At 42.4% G+C, this 12,115-nt stretch overlaps 1 protein-coding gene across 1 annotated transcript in view; it reads left to right on the top strand.

Moving 5' to 3' along the window:
- KMT2E (lysine (K)-specific methyltransferase 2E) overlaps nucleotides 1–12,115 on the top strand; it is a 110,523-nt gene that overhangs the window by 53,082 nt on the left and 45,326 nt on the right. The window contains exons 8-9 of the mRNA XM_015415081.1: nucleotides 3,967–4,005; nucleotides 8,636–8,848. Of these exons, the coding sequence (XP_015270567.1) occupies nucleotides 3,967–4,005; nucleotides 8,636–8,848 (252 nt within the window). The remainder of the gene's footprint in view (nucleotides 1–3,966; nucleotides 4,006–8,635; nucleotides 8,849–12,115) is intronic.

The following is a 12,115-nucleotide window of genomic DNA, read 5'->3' as shown; positions in this document are numbered from 1 at the left end:
AGGTGGGTGTCTAGGAGAACTGCCACCACTGCTGTTGTTGCTCTGTGGTGTGGGGGGATGAAGCAGAAGGAGGCTGGGAGAGTGATGGGAGCAGAAAGAAAGAATGATGGGGTGGGGGCAGAAAGAGAGAAAGAGTGATGAAGTGGGGAGGCAGAAAAACAAAGAGAAAGATGACAGGTCAGAAAGAGAGAGGAAGTCACATGCATGGAGGGAAAGAAAAGGGGGGCAGAGGGGAGAAATAGTGTGAGAGAGGTAGGGGGTGAGGAGAGGAAGCAAAGGTGTAATGAATGAGATAACCATCCTGCAAGTTTCTTGCTGGTCTCCACTTGTTACTTTATAAATCAACAGGTCACTATGACCTTTATACTATTCTGTTTGAATGTATCTTAATGCACTGTGGTTCACGGCCTATACTGCTGATCTGCATGATAAATCTGTTCCTGTAATTCGGATCACTCATGTTACCCTAACCTAGTCCATGCTCTGAGTTAATATATACAAAATAAACAAGCGAAAAACAGAACAAAACAAGATGTTAAAGTAAATTACCTCCTCACAGACGCTGTGAATTCTGCTGTCCAGTTCTGGGGGCAATAACAGGCTTGTTGTCAGATCCCTGAGTCATGTTTCTTTCACGCCTTCCCTTAACGTGATGTCTCAGGGTTCTGCATACCTTTTGTCCATGTACAAGAGGCCAAGTTCCATCCTTGGCATCTCCTACTGACAAAGTCTCTGGTGATCAAGATCCTTTCACCTCTGCTGTTTTGTCCACCAGGCTTCCTGCAATTCTGTGTGCACCTATGTCAGTTGGTGGCCTTAGATCCAACAATTTGCCTTCCTCTCCTCTATATGAGAGCTACCAGTCTCCAGTTGATTATATCATTCCATTTAGTGATAAATGGAGAGGATCTATAGCTCAGTGGAAGAGTGTCTGCTTAGCATGTTGAAGGTTCTAGGCCCTCCAGTTAATGGTCTGGCGGTAGGTGGTATGAAGGACCTTTCTCTGCCTGATACCTTAGAGAGCTGCTGCCAGTCTGAGTGGACAGTACTGACCTTGATGAACCAATGGTCTGATCCACTATAAGGCAGATTTGAGGTGCTGTGTTACATCCCTGCCACCCCCCCCCCCCCCCGGACAGGGAAAATGATGTGATTTCAAATGATTCTTATGTCTTCAGTGCAGCACCTGAAGAGAAGCCTATGAATAGGCCCAGATCCGGTAGCTCATAATACATGTCTTTTGCTTGGCGGTTCTGTGTCTTGACCGCTCTACTGTTCCTGCAGACAGTACCCCTCTTGTTGAAGAGGGAAGCTTCCAAGGGTAAAATTCCAGTGTTCCCTTTCACGGGGTTTATACTTAGCTGCCTCTCAGTGTGCGCAGAGATTAGTGTGGCCTATGTGAAGCTTCTATATTGAATTTTCCCTGCCACTTTGACAGATCTTTATTAATCCTTTTCAAAGCAACCTGCCTGAATTTTCCTCCCTTGTTTTACTAAGATTGACAGCTCTGCTTAGCTTTCACTGCTGGGTTTCCTGGCATTTTTACATATCTATATGTGACACCATAACTAAGACTGTTGTTTTGCTGTGTCTTTTACCTTCAAGGGATGCCCGGACTTAGTTTTCTTTCTGGTCTTCTAGAAGTAGTGCCATCTCCAATGGCTCCTTCGCTAAATGTGGGAACCTTTCCCTGTAACTCCTGGTGTTCTGCAATATTAATTGTCTTGACATTACCTTGACATGATGGGCATATTTACTTTACTTTGGGCATATTTACTTTGTCTCTGGTTAAAAGAGTTAAAGAAGGCACTGTAATCATGTTTTAACTGATTAGTAGACACCAGTTCCCTGATATTCTGATTGGAGGTCCGGGCTACTTGGCATGACCCTACAATATGACATTCCACGCCCTGGCCTTTATGCTTTATTCCTGACAATAACCTTGTCGTTGAGGAATGCACTTCTAATCCCTGACAAAGACAACCTGATGTTATGCCTTTTTTCTCTGCCTATATTGCTGCACAGATTGCTCTGCAGACTACACAAGTTTTTTTCCTTGTTGCACGTTATGTCCATCCTTTCTTTAGCCGCATCACACCTCTTTTCACTGCCTTCATTACCATCATGCAGATCTGCTTATTCTCACTCATGATGACAAATTAATACTTTGATCATCTTCTTTCCTGCATTTTGCAGCATTAGCCTCCCACTTTTCTGAGTGGCAAACACCACTCTTGTAGTACCAGACCTTGCACCTCTAAGTGGGAAGGAGAGTCTCTATAGAAACTGCAGCAAGGTTTGGACCCTGCTTCTTGTGCTGTTGAATGTTTTTGGTAACTGACTTGAAAAAAACAAAACAAAACACCTCCTTGATCTTTTCCTTGTTGGATTACTAAGGATGCTACAAAAGAGGGATATAACCCCTTGTTTTATTTTTGGCACTTACATGGGGCTTCATTTATGATAGGGTTCTAACTTATATCCTCTCCATGCATGAAGTTTCAAAAGGTGATGTCCTGTTGGAATCCCCTACCAAGGGTTGTCTCTCACCCCTCATGTGATGCATGGTCGGCATCCTCACACAACCCATCCTTGTGGGTTGGTTGACGCTGTCACACAGCCCTTCATTACCACCCTGTGTATGATGGCTTTTTTCAAAAGAGTGCTCTTTTTTCTTTGCCACATTCCCACATGTATTTTGGTGGTGACACGTGGACAGAGCTTACTGCTCTGGTATAAGAGAGTTCTGGGTGAAGATATTTGTGCCGCTAAACAACTGTTGATAAAGCGGTCCTCTGTGGTCTCCTTCTGGGAGCTTCACACCTACCTCCTTCACTCAGTGATCTTGCTAATCTTTCTATGTGGGACTGCACAGAAGCCACGACGATGAAAACAAGGTTGCACTTACCTGTAACCATTGTTCATCGAGTGGTCTTCTGTGCAGGCACACATCCCTCCCTCCTGCCCTGCTGTGAACTCTCTGGAACTTTGGTTTTCTAGGGGTCTCCAGCGGCAGCATGGAGAGAACTGAGGGGGTAGCGCCCCTCCTCCTCGTCATGTAAGCGTTTTGGCGGGAAAGCGCCAGAGGGAGGAGGGGCGCTCCTAGTCTATTAGAAAGCTTGGAAATCTTTTCCGTGGCTGGCCTGCGACTGCACAGTCCCATGTGTTGCTGCACAGAAGACCACTCAATAAACAATGGTTACAGGTAAGTGCAACCTCGTTATCTAATCTCCTCAGTGATTCCAAAAACTTCCTAACATTTGGTATATCAATAGAAGAGGACAAGTTAAACCCTAAACTCAACAACTTCTCCTCCACTGACTTATCCCAAGATGATCTATGGAAGTCAAAATGAGTCTATCTTAAGAGCTCTGATAAGGACTCACAATTTAACAAGAAGTGATCTTTCATTCCTTCCCAAATATGATTAAGAAGAATAGTTCAGTTCAAACTTTTATTACCACCCACAGGCCATTTAGAGCAGAATTAAATGGATAAAAATAGATAAAAACACTAATATAAAATGAGTATAGTAAGGTGAGTAGACCAGGTATTGGAAGCTGTATAATGAAACCCAAGATAACAAAATAAATGCACTAGCTTGATCAATTTTAGATGACACTTGATACTCCTCTTTACTCCCAAATTTTAGTTAAACAGACTTTTTTGATACTTCAAACTTTGGCATCTCATTGCTTCTACAATAATGTTGAACAAATAAGACAAAACAGAGTAAAATTTGCTGTACTAATAGTAAAATGAAAATTCATTTGTGAAGCAACATTTCTGTGGTTCTTTTTCATAGTGCTGCTGAAGGCTTTTCTTTTTTATCACTTTTAGGGAGTTTTGCTTTGGGTTTTCTTCTACAAAACACAAGTTTTGTGAAATGAAATGTTGCTGTTTTTTTCCAGATAATGTCTGTTTAATTTAAATACTGTTAACATGGCAATTATTTGTTTATTTCAGGCTTTTCGTGAAGGTTCTCGGAAATCGTCAAGAGTTAAGGTAAGTAGAACTGCCATTGGAATGCTAAATACTTGCAGTTCCATCATTCAAGTTGATTGTGGTATAATGAACTATTTTCCTATCCATTTTGTTTTTCATATGGGAGTTGGGAGGCAATAGATTGGTTCATACCACATATTTGTCACTTCGTGCCTATAACTTTGCAGGTGTGAATAAACACATCAGATATCAGAGACAGAAATGTCATGCCCTGCATCACATGAAACTCAACACCTTAATTTAGCTCTGACTTAAATTAAACAAGTTATAAAACTAGTACTATTTGTCATCTGCAAAGTGGTGAAATCTAGTACCAGCCAGAGATGTGAAGGCTGACAAGGGGAGAGGTGTCAGGTTTTTTTGACGAACTGTTTTGTTTTTCAGTTTAATGGAAATTGGAAAAAGCTCCTACAAAATATTCTGTTTTTTAGAAAGAGATCAATGCTTTATGTTTAAAAAATTCTTTTAGCTGTCCTTTGTTTCCTCAGAATGTTTTCTAGTAACTAAGCCAGACTTTATGCAGTATTAGGTAGTTACAATCCCTGCGTATCCTGTAGATACGTACAGTTCTCAGATCCTCTTGATTGCTTTTTACATCCCTTCATTTTCTGCAGCATGTGAAAAGGAGTGCTTTGTGTTTGGAAGCATACACGCAAAATCAGGAAATGTGAAAAAGGAGAGATACTTCAATTCAGGAAAAATTTCATTTCTTTGAAGACCAAAAAGATGAAAATAACAGTTCAGAATTATATGATCTTTAAGATCCTGATTTTAATCAGAAACAAATTTTGAGATCGTAGTGCTTTGAAGGATGTAGTTATTGTTTAAATGAATGTGGTTTATTGTCCACATCTGTCACATTCATAGTAACAAAGAGATCAGAGTTGTGCTAAAGTTTAATATGCAGATTTACTGATGGTCCTTTTTACTGTTACTGTGGAGACAGACACTATTTCTCTCTCAAAGAACTAGCAGCAGTTGGAAAGAGAAAGTATCTGTGATGTTTACTATACACTAGCTCCACTGTTACCTCTAGTGAACAGATGTTGCAGGGGGGTTTTGTAGGTTCTAGATCAGTGGTACCCAAACTTTTCTGAGCCACCAACTGCTTAATTTCATAAACTCCTCCCCAGTGCCCCCTACCCTACCCTAAAGGGAAAAAATATTCAACATAGTGGTTTACTAGTTCACTGAGGAAAATAATAACAATGCAATTCAAAACAGTAAAAATTAACTGCACATTTTTTCAAAATCCAGTTTAAAACTTTTTAGTTTAGTTCATTCAACAAATTGATGAACTTGATCCGGTGATAGCAGCTTTTCAAAGTCTGATAGTCATTTCGCAAGAAGTTTAGATGGTACATTTAGTAGCTGCTTCACTGTTAATTAAATTCTAAATGCAATGTAGGGGCAAGGACATGGTAAGCCCATTGCAGGGACAGGAAAGTGAAATTATAACAGGTGATGAAGAGAGGGCAGAACTGCTCAATTCCTACTTTTCCTCAGTCTAGTTTAGATAGTACATTTAGTAGCTGCTTCAGATAGTAGCTGCTTTAGATAGTACATTTAGATAGTACATTTAGTAGCTGCATAGTACATTTAGTAGCTACTTCACTGTTTAGTACATTTAGTAGCTGCTTCACTGTTAAGTAAATTCTAAATGCAATGTAGGGGCAAGGACATGGTAAGCCCATTGCAGGGACAGGAAAGTGACATTATAACAGGTGATGAAGAGAGGGCAGAACTGCTCAATTCCTACTTTTCCTCAGTCTTCTCTTGTGAGGGAAATGGTGCTCAACGTGGCAAAAACAGAACACATTATGAGGGAAGGGAGTTGCAGCCTAGGATCAACATGGGGTAGTACATAAACACCTCGTTTCTTTAAATGAAAGTACGTCCTCAGGGCCAGATGAGCTGCATCCAAGGGTATTAAAAGAACTCACGGATGTAATTTTTGAGCCTCTGTCCATTATTTTTTAAGAATTCTTGGAGAACTGGTGAGGTGCCAGAAGACTGGAGGCGCGCAGATGTTGTCCCCATCTTCAAGAAGGGGGAAAAGGAGGATCCGGGTAACTACCGACCCGTCAGCTTGACATCTATACCTGGGAAAGTTTTAGAACAAATAATCAAACAGACAGTCTTTGAGCATTTAGAAAGGATGGCTGTAATTACTAAGAGCCAGCATGGGTTTCTCAAGAACAAGTAATGTCAGACTAACCTTATCTCTTTTTTTGAGAAAGTTACTGCCCTGCTGGATCAGGGGAATGCTGTAGAGATAGTTTATCTTGATTTCAGTAAGGCTTTTGATCAGGTTCCACATAATATTCTTGTTGACAAATTGGAAAAATATGGTTTGGATTCTGTGACTGTTAGATGGATCTGTAACTGGTTGACAGATCGCAACCAAAAAGTGCTTGTGAATGGTTCCTCATTTTCTTGGAGAGCGGTGACGAGTGCCTCAAGGATCTGTCCTGGGACCTGTTTTGTTCAACATCTTTATCAATGATTTGGACAAAGGGATAGAGGGAATACTTATTAAATTTGCAGATGATACTAAATTGGGAGGGGTAGCAAATATGGTAGAAGACAGAGTTCAGGATACAGGATGATCTTGACAGGCTGGAAAACTGGGCTAAAACAAATAAAATGAATTTCAATGGGGATAAATGTAAAGTTCTGCATTTAGGTAGGAAAAATCAAATTTATAATTATAGGTTGGGGGAAACTTGTCTTGGCAGTAGTATGTGCAAAAAGGATCTAGGGGTCTTAGTAGACCATACACTGAGCATGAGTCAGCAGTGTGATGCGGTTGCTAAAAAGGCAAATGCAATTTTGGGCTGTATCAACAGAAGTATAGTGTCCAGATCACGCAGAGTGATGGTACCACTTTACTCTGCTCTGGTTAGACCTCACCTAGAGTATTGTGTTCAGTTTTGGGCACCACAATTTAAGAAGGATATAGACAAGCTGGAACATGTCCAGAGGAGAGCAACAAAGATGGTGAGGGGTCTGGAGACCAAGTCCTATGAGGAAATGTTGAAGGAGCTGGGTATGTTTAGCCTGGAGAGGAGCTCGACTGAGATGTGATATGATATTTGTGTGTGAAGTACCTGAAGGGCTGTCATATAGAGGATGGTGCGGAGTTGTTTTCTGTTGCCCCAGAAGGTTGGACCAGAACTAATGGGTTGAAATTAAATCAGAATAGTTTTTGGCTAACCATTAGGAAGAACTTCCTGACAGCTAGAGCGGTTCCTCAGTGGAACAGGCTTCCTTGTGAGGTGGTGGGCTCTTCTTCTTTGGAGGTTTTCAGACAGAGGCTAGATGACCATCTGACAGCAATGCTGATTCTGTGAACTTAAGTAGATCATGAGAGGGAGGGCAGGAGAAGGGTTGCCTCAGTGCTTAGTTCTTGTGGCCCTTTCTTACACGCCCAGGGAAATGCTGATCGCCACTTTGGGGTCAGGAAGCAATCTTTCTCGACGGTGGTTTGGCCAGGGATCCTGGAGGGTTTTTTTTTGTCATCTTCTGGGCATGGAACAGCAGTCACTGTTGGTGTGGAGAGGGAGGTATTTGTGAATTTCCTGCATTGTGCAGTGGGTTGGACTAGATGATCCTAGAGGTCCCTTCCACCTCTATGACTTTATGGCTTGATGAAGTGACACCAGTTTCCCAATATCTGGTTAAAAGTCACTTAGCAGGAGTCTTAAATCACCACACTTAGTGATCTGAGCTTGATTGCTCTGCTTGGAGAGAATATGGATGACAACACTAAAACTACAGTCCACAAAATATAATGGAAGTGCAACAAGGAGCTTCTTAACTACTGTCCATAGTGCTGGATAGTGATCAGAAATTTCATTCTGTAACCAAAACTGTTGGAACTATTTCTTAAACTTGGGCTTTAGCTCCATGTCATTTTGAAGCTCAGTAAGTTCTTCTACTACCCCAACTTTCTCAGTATCTGAAAATGGATTAAAATTTGATATAGGAGCTTGGTGAAGATTGGGAGAACTCTCGGTGTAGGAGAGCTAAGAGATGGAGAAAAGGAGGCTAAACGGAAGGGTACGCGGTAGGCAGTGGGCCAAAAAAGAGGAAATGGATAGAAGTAGAGAATGACGCTTTTAGGCGGGTGGGAAAAGGAGAAGCATTCTAAGGAAAACTTATTGTTTAGGGCAGTAGAATTGCATGCTGTTGTGGGGACAGGAAACCAGAGTGCTGGAAAACCAGACAAACACAAAGTAACTAAAGAGCTGGCAGTGACTTGGAAAGCAAGAATCCAAAGAAACCATGTGTCATACAGTATTTAAAGTGTGGAGCGGAGGAGCTATGGAGAAGGCAGAACTGGGGCTGAGCCACTGGACAGGCAAGGAAGGATTGAGAAGCCAGGGGTTGCTAGGTCTTCCATCAAGAACAGGCACATTTTTCTAGCTGCACTTTTACCATCACTGCAACACAGTGACCCTGGCAAACCAAAAAAGAAAAGAAAGGAGTGTATGAGGGCTGAATTTCACACTGGTTTGAACTAACCATCCAGTTAGTATTCTCCAAGGCTCCTTGCTTTATACTAAGTTTTCATATACAACAATTGTCCTGAAGTTCCTAATTTATATTTGTTAATCTGTGATTTTAGGGCTCAGCTCCAGAGATTGATCCTTCTGAAAGTTCAGGCTTTGGATGGGAAACTAAAATCAAGGCATGGATGGATCGTTATGAAGAGGCAAGCAACAACCAGTACAGCGAAGGTGTTCAAAGAGAGGCTCAAAGAATAGCTTTGAGATTAGGAAACGGAGAGGACAAAAAAGAAGTTATCACCAGCAATGCAATTTTCAAGCCTCCAGTAGAGGTAAATGAAAGAAAAGTGAAGTAAGCCTCTGGCTTGCATGAAAAAACACTAATGTCTTCCACTTTTCTAAGAAGAAGTGGGATTTGCTGCATTGGAAGCATCATATTCCTTCTTTTCTTCTGAAGGTTTCTGGGGTTCTTGGTACAGGACAGTATTTCCTTGTTCATTGATTTAGTTACCCAACCATTTAGCAAGGAATAATGTATTACCAGTCATGAGCATCAACAATTAATATGATTAAAAACGGAGGTAAAGCTGTCATATCAATATAATTGCATAGTTTGCAGCACTTTTAAAAAACATATGTAAACAAGCACTGAGTAAATCCAAGAGACCTGGTTCCTCCTAAGTGTTAAGTACAGGTTTAAACATTCTCTAGTATCTTATACTATATAAATAGATTCTAAAATGTATCAAATACAACATCCAGTACTTGAAAATGGCTCTGTTTACAGTACAGACCTATACCGTTCTGTTGGTTCTGGAAGGAACCTCTCTCTGCCACGAGGAAGCTATTCAGTTGCTGTGTCCAGCCAATCTGAGTACAAGCTTCTTGTGCTGCTTATTTTCACATAGCAACACCTTCCCTTGAAGTTACCAACAATTGCATGTACACAGAAGAAAAGAAATTCTCTTTGGGTTGCTGTTACATGGCAGCAACTTTTATGTATTGTGGTTTGTTATGTCCTGAGAGAGAGCTTAATGACTTTGTGGCCTCCAAACCAAACTGGTACTCTCTCTCAAGGCTGTAGCCAGTAGTGGGGCTTTAGGGGCGGATCCCTCCTGCGATCAAGGCAGAGCCCCCCGCAGCTCAAATGTCACTGCCCACCTCCTCCTCCACCCGGGTGCTGGCAGCCAAGAGCCAGATGGCGCAAAGGAGAAGCCGAGCTGCAGCCTTTCCCCATGCCCCACTCCTCTCACCTCCCCCAGCGCAGCAGCAGACAGGCGGCACCGACATGCCCTCCGCTGGCGAGACAGGCAGGAGGAGAAGGAGGTGGCCCTGGCTGCTCTGCAAACATGCCGCCCGCTCTCTTCTGCCTCCGCCCTTGGTCTGCACCGCCATGCCCAAGGCTCACCCTCACACAACGCCCAACCGCTCAGCCAGAGCCCTCAGAGGCTGCCCTGTGCGGTGCGTAAGCCATCTGTCCCCAAGTCAGGTCCCTGTTGCCAGTGGCATCCGCAGGGGAAGAGGAGGGCGAGTGCAGCATCTGGTGTGGGTCAGCTGGCTGCCAGAGGGGGTGGCGCCTGTGTGCCCGGCTTCTCTCTGCCCCTCGCACTACCCTTCCCTAATAGGGGGAGGGGTAATTTAAATAAAATTAATTTTAATTAGCGGTGGGAGCCCCCCCCCCTTCCAGAAAAAAATCTGGTTATGGGATGCACAGTGATCTCTATTTCTTTTAAAAAGTGCATAAATATCTAGTTAGAGAATGTGTCAGTAAGTGTTGGTACAAAGATCATGTGGTACTCATGTATCGTGCCACGCGGTAAGCATCTTTTTAGTCAAGTAAATGTAAAATGTTTACTGGCATAGGTAGTATGTGCTCCCCTCCCCCCCCAGATGAAGCAACAGGCTCAGCGGGCGTGTACTGGAAGATAAGAAAGCTGATCTGACTTCATTTGATTAGCATTCATGTCTTTTGTAATGACATCGTTCCGCCCTGGATTATTACTAACTAAACCACCTAGTGTGCTCTGATTTTTAATTTTTTTAAATTGTTCTGGGAAGATCCACTATTTTTTAAAAACAAAATGAATATGCAAGCAAAAGAAGAACATATAACCTTATGCAGGGGTCGTTTCGTAGAAAAAGAGCTAGGGGAACTCATTAGCATGACTCATTAGCATATGCCACACCCCCTGACATCATAAGGCCTGGCAGTGAACCTGCAAGGCCGGCGGGAGTGCGAGGAAGCCCCGCCAAGGCCCTCCCTGGCCCCAGGCAGGCAGGGGTGGGGAGAGGCAGGGAGGAAGCAACTTACCCTCCCTTTTCTCCTGCCTCCTCCTGGCTGAATGAGGGCCGGAAGCGGGGCGGCCAGAAGCAGGGGGTGGGGCTTTGTCATGTGCCCCCCCCCGCACCTCACCCGGGGGAACTGCGATCCCCCGCGATCCCCCCCGAATCGACCTCTGACCTTACGTATATTTAGGTATCCGAATACAGCTATTAATTTTTAGAATTTTATCAACTTGGGTTAAAGCAGTATGTTGCAGCATTATTGTAACTGTCTGTTCTTTTCCATGCTTATGCCTTTTTTCTCAGTGGAATTTGCTGTGGTGATTAAAAAGATTGAATATACAATGTCATCTATCAGCTGTGCAGTAAAAATCACAACAGTAGTATGATAATGTTCTATCCAACATGAAAAATAATTAGATCACCATACATTAACTTAATATTAATAGTTACAGCACCTATGTTTATCGGTACCATTTTTCAAACTGCGGTATTTTCACGTACTGGCATGCCAGTACTTTGAGTTACATCCAGTGACTCTCTTTGATTAAATCGCCACCGAGTGGAAGACAATTATGGCTCCAATCCAATGTATATTGTTTGAAAATTAGTAAATGCAGAGATAGTTCTAGCACCTGTTAATGTACGGATTTTCTATTCATTGTGTTCTATGTTTTACCAGTGGCAACATTTAAGAGCCTGTTAGAAAGTTCTTACCTTTAACCAAGACTTTTTACCTTCTATTCCCTGTTTGAAATGTTAGGCTCATCCCCCTTCAAAGATGTCATGTAGTATTTTCCCCAAGTAAATATTCCTTGTCAGTAAATTAGAAGAGGGACTAGAACTCCCTATTATACCATTAGCTGCCTGTCATGCCATAGAAGGAATCTGCAAGCTATTTGATAACTTAATGTTGGTAGAGAGAGACTAATCATAAAGGAAAGTTATCTTCTCAGATCTTGTAATAAGAAGCATCTTTGCTTCTTTCCCTCTAGCATCAGCATGGCGCACGTGACGCACTCCTTGGAGGAATGTCCCTGCTTGCAGAGACCTTCGCCTAGATATAGGCCAATTCTCTTTTGATCAGAAGTGACACAATTACAAGAGGTGTGAGTTCCTTAGTTGTTGTGTCAAGAGTACAGTAAGATTTTGCTTAGAAAGGCGTATTCCCATCTAAGGCTATTGAAACATGAAAGAGGTTTCCTTTTCTTAGAAAGCAGAATGTTGAAATGCATCTTACTTGCACCTGTACTTTGCTTTTGCTTACAAATAAAAGAAGAAACTGCATATTTCATGTGTTGCCATTCCTTCTCTCC

Source organism: Gekko japonicus, unplaced genomic scaffold (genome assembly GCF_001447785.1).
Source record: "Gekko japonicus isolate JY-2015 unplaced genomic scaffold, Gekko_japonicus_V1.1 scaffold5, whole genome shotgun sequence".
NCBI lineage: Eukaryota > Metazoa > Chordata > Lepidosauria > Squamata > Gekkonidae > Gekko > Gekko japonicus.
The sequence above is the reverse complement of the archived record's forward strand: the minus strand, read 5'-3'. Positions and strand labels throughout refer to the sequence as shown.